Source organism: Aplidium turbinatum, chromosome 2 (genome assembly GCF_918807975.1).
Source record: "Aplidium turbinatum chromosome 2, kaAplTurb1.1, whole genome shotgun sequence".
NCBI lineage: Eukaryota > Metazoa > Chordata > Ascidiacea > Aplousobranchia > Polyclinidae > Aplidium > Aplidium turbinatum.
In genome coordinates, this window is record NC_137473.1 from 39470528 (window position 1) to 39495839 (window position 25312).

At 38.4% G+C, this 25312-nt stretch overlaps 1 protein-coding gene across 1 annotated transcript; it reads left to right on the forward strand.

Moving 5' to 3' along the window:
* The first annotated feature begins 2287 nt into the window (after positions 1 to 2287).
* LOC145764285 (uncharacterized) lies at positions 2288 to 5997 on the forward strand. Its single transcript, XM_082575907.1, has 2 exons — positions 2288 to 4799; positions 5924 to 5997. Exons 1-2 carry the CDS (start codon positions 2288 to 2290, stop codon positions 5995 to 5997), a joined length of 2586 nt encoding a protein of 861 aa, XP_082432033.1.
* The last annotated feature ends 19315 nt before the right edge of the window (positions 5998 to 25312 follow it).

The window sequence follows — 25312 nt, forward strand, 5'->3', positions numbered from 1 at the left end:
TATAAACGTCTTGGCATAGCAAAGAGTGTGAGAACCTGGAACTTAAAATTTTTTAGAAGAAAAAGTGTAAGTAAGCCGTTTTGATATAGCGTCAAATTAGGAAAGGTGAATGCTGAAAGCAGTTTTAGCGCCATGAGGCGTGTAAAAATGTGGCTTTGTACCACAATGACAGACAAAAGTTTAAACAACATTGACTTAGATGCTATTGCAAATAAGCTCATTCGAGCGACCGGCGCGCGTAAAATGTACTTCGGATTGGTTTGATATGTGTCTACACTCTACTGTAGGCCTATATACACTATACAGTATACAAATTATCCCGTGGACACATTTTATATTTTGCAGCAGATTGTGACGCTAAGAACGTGAAATTTATCTTTCGTTTCTTCTTGTTCAACCTATTTCAATATATTTCATTCATTTATCTTCATCTGTCTCACATTTCAATTTATATGGCTAATGGGGGGAAAACGATTAACGAACTGCCCAGCATTATCGCTACATCTTATTTTAAAACTTAAAAAAAGTGCCCTTTTTCATAATCCTGCCCCCCCAGTCAAAAATCGTTCCGGCGCCCCTGGGCAATGGGCATTCCTTACAACTATCCTCATCAAACAAATGTCAACAACTATGCTTAGTTGAATTGAATCAATTTTACGCTGCTTCAGCATCAACATAAAGGATATTTTAAGCAAAATGATAACATAAGCAATAAGCAATGAATCCAAGAACTAGTGACTGTTTCTATAGAATTGGTACAAAAAGTAAAGAGAAAATTGATCTTGATTTTTTACATTTTGCTAATAAAACCATTTGGTATATAAATATGGTTAAAAGAACTGGTTGCACAAAATATATGTGTTATATGTGTGACACTCCACAAGAGGTTTGTGGAGTGTCATATGTGGAGTGTGACACTCCACAAGAGGTTTGTGGAGTGTCATCTTTCATACACAATATTTATAAAAGTTTAACTTGCAAAACGTTTGTAGCTTACACAATTTTTGTGCTCTGTCAAGGCAGTTCAATTATTCCAATTATACATTGGGATCACTATAAATACATTTTCGACGCCATAAAATGATAAAAGATGCTCAAACAAATCGAATTATCATACAGATTATAAAACTTATTGTTCTCCTTTGCTGGTGTGGACTGTGGCGCGTATCACTAGTTGAAATGTGCCAAACAATGAACTAAGCGCTTACAGTAAATGCTAAAAAATTAAAGTTAGCAGTTGTTAAATATTTGCAAGTACCACACATTTGAAGTGTTTGAATTGTCGGATTTTTTGTGGACAAAAGCTTGACGTTGAAACACATTGAATAAACAAAATCATAGCCTTCGTACCGGTATCCAAAATACCAGAGAACTCTAAATTAATAATAATTAACGAAATTTATTGGCCAGTCGTCATCATGCACCGTAACTACACTGAAGTCAAGAAATATATTTTGGTGCTGTAATTGCATAACAGCAAAATATTAACAGTGGCAGAGCCAAGGCTTTGTGTCGAGAGAAGGCAAACATAGCTAAAATGGTACCACAAACCACATTTTGTATGAAAATACATAACCTAAGTTCAAAGAAAATCGGAGTGTCTAGGGAGCTGACTTTGTTCAGCCCCCATCTTATGGAGATGCCTCAACGTGGTGTAGAGGTGAACCCAGGCTGAAAACTAGGCTAATCCCTAGCAACTCCTGGGGCTAATAGACACACGTAAAAGTCCCCAACGGCAATCTCTTTATGGCGGAAGAGGGCAGTGTCTGACGGGCAGGCATCCTGTAAGGCGGGCCTCAATAAACAGAGCACCCGGCAGCCCGTTGCAACCGGTTCCCCTGAATCTGCACGTTCCGATCTTATTGGACCGCAGTGGACATGGAGCTGGCCAAGAGTGTGTGCGTAGCCCTCGCGTAGTCACGACCACCTTAAACAACCACACAAGCGAATGGCCTTTGTCTCAATTTGGACCAGGACCAAAACAAAGCCCAATGGCGATGATATTATGGGTAACGGGGGCAGGCTTGGTAGAGCTGGAAGCCTCCAGCCCGGTCTCACACATTGGCGGCGGATCTATGATGATCGTCTCCCAATGAACTGCGGTGACATTGGGTTCCGGTAGCAAGACCCGTGTCTGGGCTGGCCTATCTAGGATTTCCCGCAGCCCACCCCACATGGGGAAGCCCCTAGAAAAGGTGGGGTAAACATCGGACACCGCAAATCTCATCTGGCCAGCTTACCGCGGCTGGCGGATTACCCAAATAGCGGTCGACCTACACATATACCTATGAATACTAAGCTACCCTTCACATTGGGTGCTTGGAACGTCCGTACACTACAAGACAAAAGCAACAATGACCGACCAGAACGTCGCACAGCTTTGGTATGTAAAGAACTTGCACGCTTCAACATCGATGTGGCAGCTCTCAGCGAGACCAGATTTGCTGGAGAGGGCAGGATAAGAGAAGATAGATCTGGCTATACCATCTTTTGGAAAGGAAAGAGCACTGACGAGCCGCGCATTCATGGTGTAGGTTTTGCTATCCGTTCCCAGATTGTAAACCAACACAATCTTGTCCCAAGTATAATCAATGAACGGATGATGACGATAAGAATTCCACTCACCAAGAAATGCTACCTCACCCTGATCTCAGTCTATGCTCCAACACTCACATCTGAAGATGAAGATAAGATCTCCTTTTATAACCAGCTCACACATACTATCCGAAAAGTTCCTTATCTAGACAAACTTGTCGTGCTAGGTGACTTCAATGCCAGAGTTGGCAGGGACCATCACATGTGGAAGGGTGTCATAGGCCATCATGGTATTGGGAAATGCAATGCAAACGGAGAACTTCTGTTGGGTCTTTGTGCTGAACAAAATCTAATCGTAACAAACACTCTTTTCCAATTACCTCACCGTCGTAAGACTATATGGAGACACCCTCGCTCCAAGAAATGGCACACCCTTGACTATGTCCTCACAAGAACAAAAGACCGAGAAGATGTGAAACTCACACGTTCTATGCCAGGAGCAGATGACTGCTGGACAGATCATCGCCTTCTGATATGCCGCCTGAACATTCAGATCCGTAGACCAACTAGACGCATCTCGGCAAACATTTCCCACCGTCGTTTTGACTGTAGCAAGCTTCATGATCCCAACACCTTGCAATCCTTCCAAGAAGCTATTGATAAAAACCTGCATGATTTAAACCTTCTAGATAACGCCACAGTTGAAGACCAATGGACTACACTCCGAGACGCGATGTCCGCTGCAGCTAAAGCAACAATTGGTTACAAACACAAGAAAAAGCAGGACTGGTTTGATGAAAACGACGAAGAAATCACCAACCTTATTGAAAGTAAACGATGTGCACGACTCACTTTTGAAAATAATCCTTCTCCAACCAACAAACTAAAACATCGACAAGCTGCCACAGCATGCCAAAAAGGAATTCGTAAGGCGCAAAACAAGTGGTGGCAACAGAAAGCTGAAGATCTGCAAAAATATGCCGACCAACGAGATATGCGCAGCTTTTACGCTGCGACGAAAGAAATCTTTGGACCGACTAAGTCATCAGTGGGGGGTTTAAAAGACGCAGCTGGCTCAAACATTATCACTGACACCGAAGGAATCATTGATCGTTGGAAGTCGCATTTTGAAACATTGCTAAATAACCACTCATCTCCTCACAGTGACCTTCTCCGCAATACTCCACAATATCCCACCCGCGATTGGATGTCCACACCACCTACACTAAATGAACTCAATAAGGCTATCAAACACATGAAGAAAAACAAAGCTCCGGGACCAGACAACATTCCGCTAGAGCTTCTTCTTTACGGAGGACCCCAGGTAAAGGACCGCCTAATGCAGCTGATTCTTATGATATGGGAAACAAAAACACTTCCAAGCGACTTTAGAGATGCGAATATAGTTACAGTGTTTAAGAAAGGAGATAGAGAAGATTGTAACAACTACCGTGGTATCTCACTCCTCAGCATCACTAGCAAGATCTTTGCCCGCATTCTCCTTGATCGTCTTATCACGCTAGCAGAGGACGTACTCCCAGAGTCCCAATGTGGCTTTAGACCTTCTCGCGGCACTGTAGATATGATCTTTTGTGCTCGACAACTCCAAGAAAAGTGTCAAGAACAACAACAACCTCTTTCATTTATCTTTTGGGACCTGAAGAAGGCATTTGATAAAGTTCCTCGACCTGCTATGTGGTCTGTTCTTGCTCGGTTTGGATGCCCTGACGACTTTATTACCTTGATCCGTGCTCTCCATGATGGCATGCTTGGCAGAGTCTGTTACCAAAACACCCTCTCCGACCCATTCCCCGTTACAGGTGGACTCAAACAAGGATGCGTTCTTGCACCTACATGTTTTTCACTCTATGTGGCTGCAATGCTTAACGAGGTCCCACAAACCTCCCCTGGTATCAACATGCGCTGTCGCATGGACGGAGGGCTCTTCAATCTTGCTCGCTTCCGTGCTAAGTCGAAAACCTCTGCTCATGCAATTCATGAGTTACAGTTTGCCGATGACAATGCCACACCTGCTTTTACTCCTGATGATCTCCAAACGATAGCCACCCTCTACAACAATTCTTATGAGCATTTTGGAATGGAAGTTAACACTGATAAAACTAGGATACTCAACCAAACGCCACCTGACCACACCTCCCCAGAGATCAATATCAACGCAACACCTTTAGGTGAAGTAGACTACTTCTCTTACCTTGGTAGCATACTTTCAACAGCACCAACATGTGCAAAGGATATTGAGCAACGTATAAAAGCAGCTCACTGTGCCTATGGAAGACTTAACCATCGTGTCTTCAACAACCATGCTATATCCATCCGCACAAAAATTATGGTCTTCCGGGCAGTCGTTCTATCTACCCTTCTCTATGCTTGTGAAACCTGGACATTATACCGCCGTGACATCAAACGTCTTGAGAATTTCCAGCAGAGGAAGCTGAGGCAAATGCTAGGTACTCGTTGGGAAGATTATCTTACCAACGATGCAATCCTTGATCGCGCTAGGTTGCCCAGTTTAGAAGCCACCATATTGAAACACCGCCTTCGCTGGACAGGGCATGTCATACGAATGGACCCAATGAGGCTTCCACGAATAATGCTTTATGGTGAACTAGAGACAGGAAAGAGACCCCCCGGAAGACCAAAAATGAGATACAAAGATCAGCTGAAAGTGTCCCTCAACCATGCAAATATTGATCTGGATTCATGGGAACTACTTGCTAGCGACAGATCACTTTGGAGAAAAAGAACTAGGGAAGGCACGGAAATTTTTGAAAAAAACAGGATACAAAAAGCCCAAGAAAAACGAAACACTAGAAAAGAAAAGCTAAAACTACCACGTCCCCCACCCTCCATACAATGTGACTTTTGCCCACGTCTTTTCCATCATAGACTGGGCTTCCAAAGCCACATACGACATCACCATCCAAAACCAAATTCAATTTGAAGACAAAACCAATGCTCGGATACGAGCTGGAGCCGACGACGAAGTTCAAAGAAAAGGAGGCCCTGATTTTTGTGTTGCTTTCCATGTCAGCCTGAACGATTTCTTTCGCAGCTCAACGTAACCTCACAAAATCAAAACTTAAAAAAAAAACATTTGTTTTGTCATTAAGATCTTCGATGTGTTTTCGAGGTTAGACAAAGTATTTCTACCCAATGTCAAGTTTAAACTACACTGCTTTAGTTTAAACTTTGCAAGTTGAAAGCCATGATAGTCTGACATGCGGAAGTATCAACATTTTTACAAAAAGTATATAATAATCGAATAATTTGAATTTAATTACCGGTGATAGTAAACTTTTCGAAAGCAATCACACCAACTGAGACAAAATGTCTTTGTACCTACACTATGATGTAATTATGTCAATAGAGAATCGTTTTGTGACGGTTCACACCAAGTACTTAAAACCGGTGAAGTGGAACTCAACAGATTTTGCTGTATAAATGTGACCTCTTCAACTTGCTGTTCAACAAACTACCAGTCGATAGAGATTGTAGCCTACTGACTTCATCAAGAAACGATCAAATGAAAGATATTTTATCAAAACTTCGAAAACCTGCACCCCATGTCGTTCTGTGGCTTCTTTGGTGTTGCAATGAACGCTTGTGAAATTTAAACAAAACTTGAAAAGTGTTGAATGCCCGTGTGAGATGACCAAAAACTTATCCAGTTATCTGAATTGGTCATTTTTATGTTGATTAGGATTTAACTTAACGCATATTGAAGTTACATACTCCACTATGCAAAAAGAAATACGTTTGTACGCTGAGAATGTATATATAAGAAGACAAGTAGCCCAACTGCTTTCTGCTACAAACATAACATTTCATAAATCACAACTATAAAAAATAATTAGCTTCATCCGAATAAAAATACATAGATGCAAAAATGCAGACAATGAACCTGTCGCTAAGTAAAACTTTCTAACACTGAACTTCTTGCAGCTTCAATGTTATCAAACTTCGATCTTTTTTATTCTTGCATGGGCTTGTAGAACAGTGAGCTATGCTCATATATTGCTCATTTCATTTCATCGATCATAAAGCAGTAAACAACGAATACACTGAAAACATAAGGATGTTTTTATAGTTTGGTTTTTACGCGATATCTACGTTTGTCAACATAACAAAAGTGCCGATGCCTTCATGACTTGATGAAAACAAGGTTTCACTTGCACGATGATTCGTAATAGGTTGCCAATAACAGCAAATCGATATGCGGACAGTAGGCTTACTATGCAATAGCTGAGGTTTTTTAGCAATGGTATGATTTCAGGAAACTAATTAGTGTCATTTTTACGGCCGCAAACTGAGGCGCAAAGACCTAACATATTTTTCTTGTAGTCTTATAGGTATAATGCATTACGATTGTCTAGTAGTCGTTATTTGTCATTGTATGAGCTTCGTCGTATTTTGGGGCCAAGGAGCACTTAATCTATGATTCTTGAACAAGATGTTAGTGTCTTGCAAGATGCTTTGTCCAAGTCCAACTTTATCGCACAAGTATTATTGACATTTTTAAAACACACATTAGTAGCTTATTTGGCAACACCAAGACAAATCTTTTGCGTGTGTCGAATGAAAAGTACCGTAATCCAAATCATAAACAGTTGAACAATGTTTGGCATTGCATGTCAATCATGGTAGAAAAACGTATGTTAGTATGAGAGCACTGTTTTTTTTACAAAATTGAAACAATTACAATAATTATATCAAACCAAAAAATTAAACTAAATGAAACTAGACTTTAATTTGTCTGGGAAAAATTGGATGTTCAAGTCCGAGGTAAACACCAAAGTCCACAAGTTCAAAGCCCTAATGTAAGCCTACCCTGCTCAGACAGTACAAAAGTTATGTAAGCTAATAAAGTTATAGCCTATAGGCTATATGTTTATTTGTTTTGTAACATTTTTTATTTTTTTAATTTTCCCTTTATATCTTAAATTTTTCTGAAGGTGTTGCGACCGTGCCAAATTTTTTTCAACTCAATAACTTACTTCGATCACAAGCACGTTTTAACGTTCGCGTTTTGTCGCTTCTACCTTTTTCTTGACCTTTGCTATGTTGATGTGTATTGTGTTGATATGATGGTCAGAAATAAAAAAACAACTGAACTGAACTGAACTGAAATTAGTGGGCTAATGAGAAAATTATTATTTGTCTCCTTTTCTAAAGACATAACCGATGTGCCGTGCCGTGCCGGTAAGCTCTTTCTGAGTAGACTACCTGCGTGCAGTGTGGGCTTCCGTACTGAAAAAGACTACTTACCGTAAACTGAAGTAAGCTAAGGCTACCACAAACTACAATATAGGCTAATAATTGCAGCCTCATACTACAGTTAAGTAGGCACAGCAGTCTATAGTTACTAGCGAAATACCTAGTAACACCAGTTCTTTACAATATCGCTGTGTAAACAAATTAACAAAGTTATCCGTATTAGATTTCGGTGTCTTTGAAAGTGTGAATGTAACATTTTAAATGTAGGCATAAAAGCCTCTACAGTCTACAAGTATGCGACACTACCAGGAATAACCTATCAAAGCTTTGTCAATCCGAGGTAAAGATTCAAAAACCAAACCAAACCAACCAACCAAAAAGATTTTAAAACCTCTCCATGATACGGAAATCACGAAACAAGTTAAAGTGTAGGTTACTTTCTAACATTGCTTAACTCGAAATTTGGAGATCTTTATGATAGGAATAGGATATCGAGTTATCGACTGTACCTATCCTCAACTTTATCCCCACAGTCTTTTCTGCCCTGGTCTCATACAGACACAAACTCACAGATGCAAGTTACTAAACAATATTCGCTCAAATTAAATAACTAAACTTTGAATTTCACATCTACTGGTTGCCTAATGATGATGTATGAAAACATGCAGACGCTGTCGCTAGACCTCAGCCTTTTCCAAAGAATAGCATAAAACTAGAGCAAAAATCAGTCAAGACAAAGTCGAACTGTGAAGCCCAACGCTCGTCTGCAAAAAGCTGTACAGTAGGCCAAATATTCTACTCAAACTAGCAAACCTTGACTGAAATAAAGTTTTGTCTGGATTCTGTTCATCGAGCTAGATAATTGCAACTGTTTGTATCTGTAATAACGCAGTTTTCACCTTATACGTCATAAAATGATGTAATCAAATGTTTACAAAGCTATACCACCATACGGCGAAAAAATTCTGTTGGTTATAAAGCAATAAATCGCAGTTACGCCCGATCAAACGCGGTTATGCTCAAATAAGGTAAGAGAACGAACCGTAAACAGTGCAGACGTAAGTGCTTGTTCAATGAACAACCACCGGCTGACGATTAGAGAAAAGGACAGATGAAAAATATGGCTCTGATTTGAAAGAACAGTGATGTCATTGTCTGCACTAAAAAGCAAACACAACTAAACCATTTAAAAAATAAAACAGTTTCTTCTTACCAAGCCTCTTCACATTAAACCTCTTCTTTTATAAACAAGTAATAATAAGTTGTTACAAGTTTTATCATGCTGATACAAATGACTTATTCAATGAGTTAAAGCACACATTCATGATGGCGAAGCATGCAACGCGTATTTAAAATGTACATAATTACAACTTACAAAAACTCAAATGGGAATCATATTCATAATTATGCTAATTACGGTAGGCCTATATCAAGGATCATGGGCGGATAATGACAAAGATTTAATGGTTTGTGGTCTATTGTGGACAACTGTCCAAGTTCGTTTTCTCGGATAGCCTGCATGTTATCATTTTCTCGTTTTTTTGATGTTCAGCCTGGCAAGTGCAAAAAAGTAGCCTAGCCTACAGTAGCTCAAGGGATAAGCAAATATAAGTATTGCATACAAAGAAATTGTAAGATTAAGCAACGGTTGTTAAAACATATTCTTGACCTCGTAGTTAGAGTTGGGTTGGACATGGCACTTCAACGATAGCTCTTTACTTAGCAGCATCCAGTTCAGAAGATAAAATAATTTTGAATAGTTATGGATATAGCCTACTAGCGGATTCAGGAGGGACACTTGGTCGAGTGCCTTTCAAAAACCGAGAAAAAATTGCAATATTTTTTGTATTGTACCGGTACAAAAAAATTTTCTAGCTTTGTTCGCTCAATGACAGACTACTATACTTTAATATTATAAAATTAATAACGACGGCGGAAAGGACATTAGGCTATATTGCAAGTCAGTATTGGAGAGGGCTGCTGAGATTCTTTTTGAAAGGATAATTTGGGCCCGGTAGCTTATCAATATGATTTTTGGACCTGAAAGGAAGACGTTTTTAAGAGCACAACAAAACTCCTTAAAACATAGAACAGTGAATGTCTTCTGAGACACCGAGACCTAACCCTGGCACGCCGTCAGCAAGAAGCGGTTGACTTGATCACATCGAAAAACTTTTTTGAGAATTATTAAAATAAAGTTCAACCAGCCTCATGTTTAAAAAGAATATATAACAGTTCTTATTCAAATAGAATCTATTTGCATAAGAACTGAAGATGCTCATTATTATGTAGCGAAATATATGTTCTTTTTAAACATTTAAACATTAAAATAATTCTCAAAAAAACATAAAACAGCAATTTTATTCACAGTGTATTTTCAAGGTCGAATTAATGTAGGCGCAGGCCTTCACATCATTGTGTTTTGTTGGAATCTCCCACCCCCCACCCTGGCTGCTTGCTGGATCCACCCCTGGGCTCCGGTGAGTATAATTCCTTCAGCTTAGGCAAGCTAAACTTAGCCTAACTATAAGTAAGTCCCAGCTGAACTTGATAGCTTGAAAAACCTCAACTTTCCACATATTTTTACATTGATATACACTTCAAACTATTATAATTATTGCCCATTGTTTTTCTAGATCGGCTTTTGGTTGCAGGCCTAAGCAACTGGGTTATCAAATCTTAGGTCAGGGGTGTGCAACCTTTATTAAAGGAGGGCCATATATAAATATCTGGGTGAAACCGTGGGCCGCACGTTTATTTAACACATGCTTTCTAGTAGTTGCAGGCACAAAAAAGTAGTTTATTTTTTTGTTATTGATCTTATGGCATTATTAGAGGTGATCTCCTTGCAGAAATATTAAGTTAAGACGCATAAATTTCTGAAGAAAACTGCTATTCAAATGTATTGTTACACCGACTATGAGTTCAGTGAGAAATTTAAAGCTGGCTTCTTTTCCCGACGACTTTTTCCAAATTTACTTTAATGGAAGTGCTCGCAATTCGAAGTCCATTTTCCAAGTGTTTGTCTGTCAGAACCGATCAATAGGGCAATTTTACGACGCCCATTTTAGAAAAAAATTGTTTGCACAAAAACGTTGAGCTAAAAAGAGCCATTTTTGAAGCCATGAATTTTTTCGAATGTGAAAAGTCATCTTGGTTCAGATGTTTTCGGTAAAAATCAAAAAATTGATGACTTCTTACCGCAGTTCGTAAAATCGTTGCAACATGCAGCCTTTGCTTAACCAACGCACCTCGGAAAAGTAAAGCAGATCTTTATGTTTCGTGTTGAGATCATCCAGAAACTTTTGAAACTGACAATGGGTGAACCCTCGTGCTCGAATGAAATTACTGCCTTAATAACCGGGCTCAAGACGTGTTTGAACTTCAAGGGTGTTGCGTACAGGTTTTGCTGTTGAATGATACAATGAAAAATTCCTGTCATCATCGATTTTTCTCTCCCTCAAGGCAGACTTCAAGAGACCTATGAATCCAATCCCAGTTCCGGACATGGATCGAGCACCATCAGTTGCGATTCCGCATCAACTGGACGAGTCCAATTCAAACTTGTCAAAACCATCAATTACTTCAGTAAAGATGTCAGCACCAGTTGTCGTGTCCTTCATTGACTGTAGTGACAGAAGCTTTTCCCTTTCGTTCAAGTCTTTGTCCACTCCTTTTTCAAATAAGGCCAATCTGTGCTGTGTCCTTCTGGTCCGTACTTTCATCGATCGCAAAACTCCATGAAACAAAGTTCTTCACCTTATCCCTGAGAGTTAACATCACAGGCAAGATCATGAATACGCCTCGCTATCGTCCACCGTGACAGACTTATTTTCTCGAACTCACTCTTCATTTTAGGCCACATTTCTTCTGCGACATCGATAAGACACTGCTTCACAAAATTACGTCAGAATACGGTTTCATAGTTTGAGCTATTCTCTAGGCAATTCTGTGCCTCTGATCTACTGACGTTCCAAATAATTAAATACAATCGGATTAGCCGTCGCCTGTGGGAGATTTCTAAAATGGTTAACAGAAGATGCGAAATGTACAATAATCCACTCTACAATGAATTGTTCGCACGTACCAGACTAAACTAAATTATAAACACGTTTCGCGGGCCGCACACAATTTAAAACTGGCACATCTTCGCGGGCCACACAATTTTTCTTTGCGGGCCGCATTTGGCCCGCGGGCCGCACGTTGCACACCCCTGTCTTAGGTCACAAAGAGCGTTCAATAGTCATTAAGTTAAGACAAGTTTTGTGTTATCTAAGTTAAAAAATAATTTAAAAACTGATTCACCTTTAACTTTAAGCGCCCACCAATGGCAGGTAGGCTGCAGGAGGCAGTGTTGAGCGGAATGTAGTTTGTGAGACTCCAACATTTTGCCCGCCCCGATAGCTCAATTGGTTAGCGCGTCACTTCTGCAACGAAGAAACTTCAACAAAGGCAACAAGACTTCAACAATCGGAAACTTCACTCTGTCAATCTCGGTGACCGGGCCTGCGTCAGTGATTCAAAGCCTCTACAAGTATGCGAAACTGCCAGGATTAAGCTCTGCAAGAAGCTTTCTCAGTCCGAGGATAAAGATTCAATCAATTAATCAAAAACTCTACTCTTACTCTTTGAAACCAGACTCCACTCTAATTTGACTCCGAAATATTTCCTTATTTTAGATTCCGAATCCACTTCAAAATCAAATTGTGAGTCAACAAGGTTGGCTGCTAGCCAATGCATATAACACGCAATAGCTCAGGGGTAGGCCTACAAACATTTTTTATCAACATTAGTAGGCTAGGTCTAGGTCAGAAGCTTTACTGCTGGGTCGAAAATCGTGAGGACATTTATTTTGTTTTTTTCTTCTTCAAACAGAACTACCGTAGTGCGGAACTTATTTGATTTAATTAAAATGTAAAGAACCAAACTTTAAATCCACTCCACTCCAAAACTTTTGTGAAAAAAGAAACTCGATTCCATTTTCTGAAAATCGGTCAAACTCTAGTTCCACTTCCACTCGGCTCCACTCCATGCTCAACCCTAACAAAAGGGCACTTGTTTATGTGACCCCAAAAGCGAAACAAAAATTTTTGTTATTTTCCAATTTTGCAAAGTTGTTTCGCTCGTGTTAATCACATTTTAATTAATTAGATAACTTACTAGCCTATTAATTAATCACATTCTGGTTAAAAATTATCATAACTGGCTGCATTGACACGCTTGTTTTTTGCAGTGGACTTCAGTCAGGGTAGAAATTTGGTGTGGCCTTCAAAAATTAGGAAAATAATACTATTTCGAAGTCATCACATTGCTCTTAAACTAATAAACTAGTAAATGATTAAATTGCCAATTGGATCCAGTGCTCATACAGGTAGCCTAGGCCCAGTGGTGGGCACTAGTTACTTTTAAAGTAACTGAGTTACAGTTACAGTTACTTCGCTCAAAAAGTAACTAGTTTCAGTTACAGTTACCGTTTTTTAAAAAGTAACTAGTTACAGTTACTAGTTACAGTTACTTTTCCAAGAAAATGGATGCATATGAGTACTGATCTACAACTATTCTTCTTTCTATAAAGTACAAGTTGAAAAATACATGATAAAGGGCAAGATGATACTTTGTTCGTAGCTGTTGCCTAACTACAAAACAGCGACTACTCTGCTAGCTGTCCACATACTATAATGCTTCTAAGAATCCATAATCTAACCCCAAAACCAAAACGTCCGCCTACCGAATATAAAACAATAAAAAATCGAAAAAACGACATGCACAGGACACTCCGTGATAAGCAGTAGGGCGTGTCAATATTTTTATACGGGTATCTACAGTAAAATGAACGAAGAGTCACAACATCAATTTCCTTTCAGAAACATCAATATTTCAAAATTTTGATCGCGAAGTCCAGCTTGCTTTGGCTCCAAAATATCCTTTCCAAGGGAGAGCACTAGAGCAGTCTTGCAACAGCAGCACTGGATGGGATAGGATTTATTGTATCGCAAGAACAAACGCCTCATGGCTTCATTGGGGAATGCATCAGACGCAACTGCCTTTGTTGGGTTACGTTCGAAAAATTCATTTAAATTTTTTGCGGCACTCGCTTCCTTTTTTTTTGTGTGTTTTCAAATAATAGAGCAAAAAAGTCATCTGTTGCATGCCTGTCAACATCAGTGTCGCTGTTGCTTGTTGCATCGTCGATGTTGAAATTGCTGTGGTTCTGTAATAGGTTAATAATTTTGAGATGTAGAGCCGTCTTAATTTCTTCACTCTTGTAAAGCCAAGAAAGTCGGAATTGTGGGTGAAAAGCAGCAGCTAACTGGCAGTCACTATCATCAAAAACATGGCCAAATCTGTTTTCCAAAAATTTCAACAATCGGGTAGTAATGGCAGGCAGACAGCCACCTTGTCGCTGTTTCGAAGTTCTTGTAGTGTTTTCCTCGTCATGCCCATATCGACGGTCGAAAACAAAAAAGTCGTAAGTGCATTTTTACACTTTGGAGTAAAGGGCCAAAAAAACACCTTTATTTTCTTTTTATGAATTTTGTTAATGCATTTACTTTGAGCATTAATATCTGTAATTATAGTAGTAAAATAGTAGTAGATAGCCGTAAGTGCATAGGTTTTGAAAATGCAAAAAAGGGAATTTCTCAAAATGTCACTTACGACTTTTTTGTTTTCGACCGTCGATATATGCCTTCTCTTCTGATTGCAGAATGTCCAGAGATTGGCATATTGGTCGCATTACCAGTGGGGTTTGTTTCAGTCTCTGATACTTTAGACAAAACCTTATCCATTTTGACTTTCGACTACTGACTACCTCGTCTACCTGTGTTCAAAGCTATATAATCACAATCTACAAAAAAAGAATCGCTTTACAAAAAAGGAGAAGCTGAAATTTCTAAAAACAGACAGCTTAGTGGGGGAACAAACAACGGATTGTGGCGTCACAGACATCAATCCGTATAGAACACTGCGAAATCCTACCTCGCAGTTTACGCGACCTTCTTTTTGTCGCTGGTACACCGCAAAATCCTATCTCGCAGTTTACACAGCTCCTTTCTGTACACAACCTCACTTCTTGTCGCCGAATGCCTATAATCTCTCCCAAACAAATAATTTAACCACTACAAAAAAACTGCCATAAACTGAAAAACAAACGACCAACTTTTGTTTGGGAAATCAAGTAACTGTAACTAGTAACTGTTGAAAAACGATAAAATAGTAGCTAGTTACCGCTTATCGTTACTTTTTCAAAAAAGTAACGAAGTTACAGTTACAGTTACTCAAAAAGTAACTAGTTATGTAACTAGTTACTTTTTTAACTAGTTACTGCCCACCTCTGCCTAGGCCCTAGGCTATGAGGTAACATTTGCCTTGCATAACGCCTAGGATATTAGCCTACATGGCTACTTGGCCTAGCTATAGGCTAAGGAAAGATGGAAAGACTCCTGGGGAAATTTCAATGCTACTACACAACAAAAAGCCTGGGCCTAGACCTATGTGGGCTAAAACTATTACAAATAGTTTCATTTTTTTTCAATTGAAACTTTTAAATAAACTTTATTGGGCCTATAGGCCTAACTCCAACTTTCACAAAAACGTAGTGTCTTAGATTTGACAATGAACCATTGTATCGAGCCACAAAATGCACAAATAGCAATTTAAACATGGTAAAATTTAAGAAAATTTTCTGGTGAGCAGGCCTCCCAAAACTTCCTCCAAACTAGCTATTTCTTCGGATCTCAACTTTTCCATTGTCCATTTTTTTTTTTAAGTTTTAGGCTACTTTGTCGAAACTCCGGTGCGCTTCTCCTACTTTTTTTTAGATCCGCTACAGGTCCCGGCTCAAGCTAATGAATTTTTACGCAACATGTTAGTTTCAGAAATATGTTTTATATATTTATGCACATATTTTTTGAGGAATTTTTAAAATATTTTTCGAGGACGAGGTTCACATCGAACATACAATACGGTACTGTCTTCAGCATACTTAGGCCTACTGTCCTTCGTGAATCTCGCCTAAGGTGTAGCTTTCTATTCAGTTCAGTTTTACTTTCGAGATTTTTCTTTACAGATATTTCTTGCGATATGGACAGCTTACTCACTCACTCACTTATTTACTTACTTAGGCCTACTTCTACCATCCTCAGGTGCAGTGCCGGTCTTAGGGTATTTCGGGCCCTGTGCGGAATATGCTTTGCGGGCCCCAATGACAATGATTCAATTCAGTAGCGTAGCTAGGCATTTTGAAAGGGGAGGGAGTGGTTTGACGGCAGGCGGGGGAAGCCTGACGGCGTGATCGCCGCAGGCGACACCCAGTGGCGGGGATCTCCCCCAGAAAATTTTGAAAAATTACTTTGAATTTGGGGCATTCTGAGAGCATGTTCAACAAAAATTTGGGTATGAATATTATTGTAAAATAGTGCTGTCCGGTGGCATAGCAAAAGGATAAAATCATGCTTTCTTTGGCATTTTTTGGAAATAAAGCTATGTTTCTATGTTGAGTCTGGATGCAACCTATTTCGTACCCCGATTTCGTATCCTGAAATCGAAGTAACAAAATCAAATTTCGACCTATTTTGTCCCCTGAAGAGATCGAGAGAAATTTGAAATGTTTACGGCAACTCCGATAAGCGACTTCGGCTCTGCATTTTTTTTTCTCGATCTTTTCAAGGTAGGCTACCTATTAAATGTTCAAGGGACGAAATAGGTTGCACCCGTTGAGTCTCTGTGTTTTCTTGTTGTTAATTCCTTTGTTGAATTCACTTGTTGAATTTTTCCATAGGAAATGACAAAATTACTGCATTTTCTGAGTAAATTGCGGGCCCCCTAATTTGCGGGCCCTGTGCGATCGCACGGTTTGCACACTCAAAGACCAGCACTGCTCGAGTGGTAATCGCAAACAGGGTCGCAAATCGTAATTTTAGGGTCGCCAAAAATATTACAAGTTGGCTTACATTAAGAACTTTACACTGTAAACTGCCCACCAAGGGGTGGCATAGAAAATTATTTTCCGAAATGAGTCGCAGTACAAAAAACGTTTGAGAAGCCTTGGACTAGATGACCATTTGACCGTTGGAGTTTTGGACAAAAAATTTTAAGTTGAAGAAATTTTCAACTCTGGAACGCTGAAAGAGGCGAATAGACTTGTCGCTATCCTAGGTTTGTTTTTTGTCTTCTAACAAATCTCTATTGAATTGGAAGATAAGCTGCTTCAAAAGCAGGTAAGAATTCTTCTTCAGAGATCAATTCATTTTAATTTAATTCTACTTTTCTTTGTCAGAATGCAAAAAAAACGATATTATGGAAATGGACAGATGTTGTGAAACACACAAAAAAAATAACTACAGCATACGAACGAAGGTAATGAAGCAGACCAGAGATGGAAAAAGTTTTTCAAAACAGGTGCAGACCTTTGTTTTAAAAAAATGAAGAGGATATTTTTTAGAAATCAAATTTAGCTTGGAAACGAATTCTTGGAGTTGATTTGCGGTGAAAAAATGATTGTTAAATGAAATTCCGTTTGCGAAGTAGCAGAACAGTTGTAGAGAATTCATTAGGCGGCATCTGGCAACACTACGTTACCTGCAATTCATCACTTTCTCTGCTACTACTGGCAAGTAGTGATGCAAGCCGCGCCGCGCCGCGCCGCGTACGCGGCCGCTTTTGACTTTTTCGCCGCGTGCCGCGCCGCGCCGCGTGGAAGGTTGAAATGACAAAGCCGCGCCGCGCCGCTTGCCGCGTAAACTTTCAAGAAATTAATTTTTCGTAAACGTAAACTTTCAAGAAATTAAACTTTCGTAAACGTAAACTTTCAACTTTTCAAGAATCAGCTATGAAACTTCAAATTTAAATTGGAAACACGGATCAGTTATTTTTCCCTTCGGAAACCCTAAGATGGAAAGCTATGCAAATGCAAATTGCAAATGGCTTGCAGTTGACAGGGTTTTAGGGCTTGCTTGTCAGGGAAGCTGTACGAATGTTTTTGGTTAGTAGCCTAGCTGATAAGCTCAGTTACCAGGCTATAGGCCTAGCGCAACTACCGCATTATTTACTATATCAGTTAGCCCAGTGAGTTCAGGCTATAAGTTTTACTCTTGTGTGTGTACGGTAGTTCATATAGCCACTGGCATTATAATTGCATTATTGCTTACAAAAAGTGTTCAAAAGTCCTGATACTGGATCCAGGAACATTCTATTTGTCTTAGTTTGTATTATGTCTTAGAACTTAGATGCATTGCTGATAAGAGAATATGATCTGGTTAGCCTGGCCAATTAGTGCACAACTGTATTGGTACTAGGTTACCAGTTATATGCCATGGATGCTTTTTCCTACAATTGACTTTCTAAACAATAACTCGTTAAAATATTTTTTTTTAATTTTGTAATTTGCGGTGTGCGGTGCGGTGCAGTGTCAAAGTTCCAGATAAATTGCGGTGTGCGGTGCGGTGCGCGGATAGATGAGTCAGTTGCGGTGCGGTGTGCGGATAAAAATTTTGGGTTCGCTGCATCTCTACTGGCAAGTGGCAAACTGCAACTGCCATACGTAAACAGGGTTGTCAGACAGCTTTTGAGAAAAAGAGCCAAATAATGTCGAAAAAAGGGCCAAACTGGGTAAAAAAGAGCCAAATTGTTCAATAATGTTAATAACGTTGCTAATAAAACATAATAACGTTACAACAACACAGTCTACATTCTACAACAGGAGCGACGAACTTTTTTGGGTGCTGGTTTAGCATCGGCCGCCTTGGTCAGTGACGTCATTAAAATGTGTGACGTCATGCAAAAAAACGCAACTACTTTTAAAAAGGGTGCAAAAACGCGGAACAGAAGTAAAAGCGGAAAGGCTATTGATTTTTTAATATTTGTAGTGAATAGTGCCTCCTAGCTTTCTCATTTCTGCTCGGTCGACGAAGCTTTTTTCCAATGCATTTTTCAAGGCGATTCGATCGTGGTTCAGTAGCCTATAAGCCGCCCACTGTTTGCAGTGATCGATGAATACTGCCTCCACCAAATGTGTTGTAGCTTTCTCATTTCTGCTCGGACTTTAACAGTTTTACTATCGTTGGAAAGCACGATACTGCATCTATCCGATTAAATTGGTTGCAAGTTTAAAGTATGCATTACATTGACCTAGCGCTAACTTAAACTTTACTATTTTGTACCAATTCTTAGCAATTCATTTTTTACAATAAAAGTACCAAACCAACACAAATTAAAAGAGTATGTCTTGGTTTATTCATATGTTAACTTTCACATTTATATCTAATCAACAAAACGAGCAATCGTTGTTCAAACGTAACCGCTCGACGAAGCTTTTTTCCAATGCATTTTTCAAATCGATTCGATCGTGGTTCAGTATGAGCCGCCCACAGTTTCATGTGATCGATGAATACTGCCTCCACCAAATATGCTGTAGCTTTCTCATTTCTGCTCGGATTCTAACAATTTTACTATCGTTGGATGGTATTATGCTTCATCTACCCGAATGGATTAATTGCCAATCCAAAGTAGGCATTATATGTATGTAGCGTTAACTTAAACTTTACTATTTTGTACCAACTCTCCGCAATTCATTTTTTACAATAAAAATACCAAACCAACACAAATTAAAAGAGTATGTCTTGGTTTATTCATATGTTAACTTTCACATTTATATCTAATACACAAAACGAGCAATCGTTGTTCAAACGTAACCGCTCGACGAAGCTTTTTTCCAATGCATTTTTCAAATCGATTCGATCGTGGTTCAGTATGAGCCGCCCACAGTTTGCTGTGATCGATGAATACTGCCTCCACCAAATATGCTGTAGCTTTCTCATTTCTGCTCGGACTTTAACAGTTTTACTATCGTTGGAAAGCACGATACTGCATCTATCCGAATTAATTGGTTGCAAGTTTTAAGTAGGCATTATATTGATCTAGCGCTAACTTAAACTTTACTATTTTGTACCAATTCTAAGCAATTCAATTTTTTACAATAAAAATACCAAACCAACACAAATTAAAAGAGTATGTCTTGGTTTATTCATATGTTAACTTTCACATTTATATCTAATCAACAAAACGAGCAATCGTTGTTCAAACGTAACCGCTCGACGAAGCTTCTTTCCAATTCATTTTTCAAGGCGATTCGATTGTGGTTCAATATAAGCCGCCCACAGTTTGCTGTGATCGATGAATACTGCCTCCACCAAATATGCTGTAGCTTTCTTATTTCTGCTCGGATTTTAATAATTTTACTATCGTTGGATGGCATTATGCTTCATCTACCCGAATGGATTAATTGCCAGTCTAAAGTAGGCATTACATTTATGTAGCGTTAACTTAAACTTTACTATTTTGTACCAATTCTTAGCAATTCATTTTTTACAATAAAAGTACCAAACCAACACAAATTAAAAGAGTATGTCTTGGTTTATTCATATGTTAACTTTCACATTTATACCTAATCCACAAAACGAGCAATCGTTTTTCAAACGTAACCGCTCGACGAAGCTTTTTTCCAATGCATTTTTCAAATCGATTCGATCGTGGTTCAGTATGAGCCGCCCACAGTTTGCTGTGATCGATGAATACTGCCTCCACCAAATATGCTGTAGCTTTCTCATTTCTGCTCGGATTCTAACAATTTTACTATCGTTGGATGGTATTATGCTTCATCTACCCGAATGGATTAATTGCCAATCCAAAGTAGGCATTATATTTATGTAGCGTTAACTTAAACTTTACTATTTTGTACCAATTCTTAGCAATTCATTTTTTACAATAAAAGTACCAAACCAACACAAATTAAAAGAGTATGTCTTGGTTTATTCATATGTTAACTTTCACATTTATATCTAATCAACAAAACGAGCAATCGTTGTTCAAACGTAACCGCTCGACGAAGCTTTTTTCCAATTCATTTTTCAAGGCGATTCGATTGTGGTTCAATATAAGCCGCCCACAGTTTGCTGTGATCGATGAATACTGCCTCCACCAAATATGCTGTAGCTTTCTTATTTCTGCTCGGATTTTAATAATTTTACTATCGTTGGATGGCATTATGCTTCATCTACCCGAATGGATTAATTGCCAGTCTAAAGTAGGCATTACATTTATGTAGCGTTAACTTAAACTTTACTATTTTGTACCAATTCTTAGCAATTCATTTTTTACAATAAAAGTACCAAACCAACACAAATTAAAAGAGTATGTCTTGGTTTATTCATATGTTAACTTTCACATTTATACCTAATCCACAAAACGAGCAATCGTTTTTCAAACGTAACCGCTCGACGAAGCTTTTTTCCAATGCATTTTTCAAATCGATTCGATCGTGGTTCAGTATGAGCCGCCCACAGTTTGCTGTGATCGATGAATACTGCCTCCACCAAATATGCTGTAGCTTTCTCATTTCTGCTCGGATTCTAACAATTTTACTATCGTTGGATGGTATTATGCTTCATCTACCCGAATGGATTAATTGCCAATCCAAAGTAGGCATTATATTTATGTAGCGTTAACTTAAAGTTTACTATTTTGTACCAACTCTCCGCAATTCATTTTTTACAATAAAAATACCAAACCAACACAAATTAAAAGAGTATGTCTTGGTTTATTCATATGTTAACTTTCACATTTATATCTAATCCACAAAACGAGCAATCGTTTTTCAAACGTAACCGCTCGACGAAGCTTTTTTCCAATGCATTTTTCAAATCGATTCGATCGTGGTTCAGTATGAGCCGCCCACGGTTTCATGTGATCGATGAATACTGCCTCCACCAAATATGCTGTAGCTTTCTTATTTCTGCTCGGATTTTAATAATTTTACTATCGTTGGATGGCATTATGCTTCATCTACCCGAATGGATTAATTGCCAGTCTAAAGTAGGCATTACATTTATGTAGCGTTAACTTAAACTTTACTATTTTGTACCAATTCTTAGCAATTCATTTTTTACAATAAAAGTACCAAACCAACACAAATTAAAAGAGTATGTCTTGGTTTATTCATATGTTAACTTTCACATTTATATCTAATCAACAAAACGAGCAATCGTTGTTCAAACGTAACCGCTCGACGAAGCTTTTTTCCAATGCATTTTTCAAGGCGATTCGATCGTGGTTCAGTATAAGCCGCCCACAGTTTGCTGTGATCGATGAATACTGCCTCCACCAAATATGCTGTAGCTTTCTCATTTCTGCTCGGATTCTAACAATTTTACTATCGTTGGATGGCATTATGCTTCATCTACCCGAATGGATTAATTGCCAATCTAAAGTATGCATTATATTCATGTAGCATTAACTTAAACTTTACTATTTTGTACCAATTCTCCGCAATTTATTTTTTACAATAAAAATACCAAACCAACACAAATTAAAAGAGTATGTCTTGGTTTATTAACCTAACAACTTTCACGTTTATATTATATCTAAAAAACGAGAAATCGTTGTTCAAACGTAGCCGCTCGACGAAGCTTTTTTGACAATTTTACCATCGTTGAAAAGCACGATACTGCATCTACCCGAATCAATTGGTTGCATGTCCAAGGTATACAGTAGCCTACATTTATCTAACGCTAATTTAAACTTTACTATTAAAACATCAATTACTCCAAAAGTGATAGGCCTATGACATTTGGACAACACCATGAACTCCAAACAGACTTAAGCTATGATATCCATAAGCAGACAATAGGCAAAAAGTGTTTACTAATTCCCTTTAATTGAATCTTGCTTGAACATTTTTAATTATTCCAGACATGTTGGATGAATGTGCTTGGCCTACGCAGTTTTTGAAGTCAAGATTCAGTTGGTCAAGCAAAAATAGTAGGCTACACATTTAGCCAAACGCAGCAGCACCACTTTTCAAGATTGAACAATAGAAACCCTTTAATGATGCAGAAATCAGTAGTCTTAACAGCATCAAATTTTACGTCTTGAAGCAGTTTAACATCGCCTATCTTAATACGAGAAGTAGAATGGGGTGACTTTGGTCCAGTTATGAGACACCGCTTACTTTAATTTTACAATGGTTCTGGGAGAAAACTTTAGTTTACCCATATTGAGGGCTATCAAGAGCCCTTACATGTTACCAAGTTTGAAGTCATTTGGTCCATGCGTAGAGTTTAAAAAAAAAAAAAAACTATAAGTGGTTTTCACTCCAGTGTTTTAAAAAAACTATAAGCAGTAATCTTTTTTCAAGACATGCTCATTGCCAACCCCAAAAAGGGGTGTCACTGGCCTCTTTCAGAGTTTTTAAAATACTTTGGTTTGGTATTTTTATTGTAAAAAATGAATTGCGGAGAATTGGTACAAAATAGTAAAGTTTAAGTTAACGCTACATACATATAATGCCTACTTTGGATTGGCAATTAATCCATTCGGGTAGATGAAGCATAATACCATCCAACGATAGTAAAATTGTTAGAATCCGAGCAGAAATGAGAAAGCTACAGCATATTTGGTGGAGGCAGTATTCATCGATCACATGAAACTGTGGGCGGCTTATACTGAACCTCGATCGAATCGCCTTGAAAAATGCATTGGAAAAAAGCTTCGTCGAGCGGTTACGTTTGAAAAACGATTGCTCGTTTTGTGGATTAGATATAAATGTGAAAGTTAACATATGAATAAACCAAGACATACTCTTTTAATTTGTGTTGGTTTGGTATTTTTATTGTAAAAAATGAATTGCGGAGAGTTGGTACAAAATAGTAAACTTTAAGTTAACGCTACATAAATATAATGCCTACTTTGGATTGGCAATTAATCCATTCGGGTAGATGAAGCATAATGCCATCCAACGATAGTAAAATTGTTAGAATCCGAGCAGAAATGAGAAAGCTACAGCATATTTGGTGGAGGCAGTATTCATCGATCACATGAAACTGTGGGCGGCTTATACTGAACCTCGATCGAATCGCCTTGAAAAATGCATTGGAAAAAAGCTTCGTCGAGCGGTTACGTTTGAACAACGATTGCTCGTTTTGTGTATTAGATATAAATGTGAAAGTTAACATATGAATAAACCAAGACATACTCTTTTAATTTGTGTTGGTTTGGTATTTTTATTGTAAAAAATGAATTGCTGAGAATTGGTACAAAATAGTAAAGTTTAAGTTAGCGCTACATAAATGTAATGCCTACTTTAGATTGGCAATTAATCCATTCGAGTAGATGAAGCATAATGCCATCCAACGATAGTAAAATTGTTAGAATCCGAGCAGAAATGAGAAAGCTACAGCATATTTGGTGGAGGCAGTATTCATCGATCACAGCAAACTGTGGGCGGCTTATACTGAACCACGATCGAATCGCCTTGAAAAATGCATTGGAAAAAAGCTTCGTCGAGCGGTTACGTTTGAACAACGATTTCTCGTTTTGTAGATAACATATAAACGTGAAAGTTGTTAGGTTAATAAAACAAGACATACTCTTTTAATTTGTGTTGGTTTGGTATTTTTATTGTAAAAATTGAATTGCTGAGAATTGGTACAAAATAGTAAAGTTTAAGTTAACGCTACATAATTATAGTGCCTACTTTAGATGGGCAATTAATCCATTCGGGTAGATGAAGCATAATGCCATGCAACGATAGTAAAATTGTTAAAATCCGAGCAGAAATGAGAAAGCTACAGGATATTTGGTGGAGGCACTATTCACCGATCGCGTCAAACTGTGGGCAGCTTGTAATGAACACTCGAAACTGATCGCTTTGTGTTTGCATTGTTTTGGTAAAAAGCTTCGTCGAGCGGTTACGTTTGAACAACGATTGCTCGTTTTGTGGATTAGATATAAATGTGAAAGTTAACATATGAATAAACCAAGACATACTCTTTTAATTTGTGTTGGTTTGGTATTTTTATTGTAAAAAATGAATTGCTGAGAATTGGTACAAAATAGTAAAGTTTAAGTTAGCGCTACATAAATGTAATGCCTACTTTAGACTGGCAATTAATCCATTCGAGTAGATGAATCATAATGCCATCCAACGATAGTAAAATTGTTAGAATCCAAGCAGAAATGAGAAAGCTACAGCATATTTGGTGGAGGCAGTATTCATCGATCACAGCAAACTGTGGGCGGCTTATACTGAACCACGATTGCTCGTTTTGTAGATAACATATAAACGTGAAAGTTGTTACGTTAATAAAGCAAGTATTTTTATTGTAAAAATTCAATTGCTGAGAATTGGTACAAAATAGTAACAGTTTAAGTTAGCGCTAGATCAATAATAATGCCTACAAATATTTAAAAATCAATAGGCTTTCCGCTTTTACTTCTATTCCGCGTTTTTGCACCCTTCCTACAAGTAGTTGCGTTTTTTTGCATGACGTCACAGATTTTTGTGACGTCACTAACCAAGGCGGCCGATCCTAAACCAGCACCCTTTTTTGTGGTCGCGGGCCACTTTGTCAATTACACATGAGTTATCGGGCCACACAACTTTTTAATCGTAACCTACTATGAAATGTTTTAGAAGCGACTCAAGATATTATTCATGAAAAGTAACAAACGGCAAATGAAAGTAATAAAACCCACACAGTTGAAATTA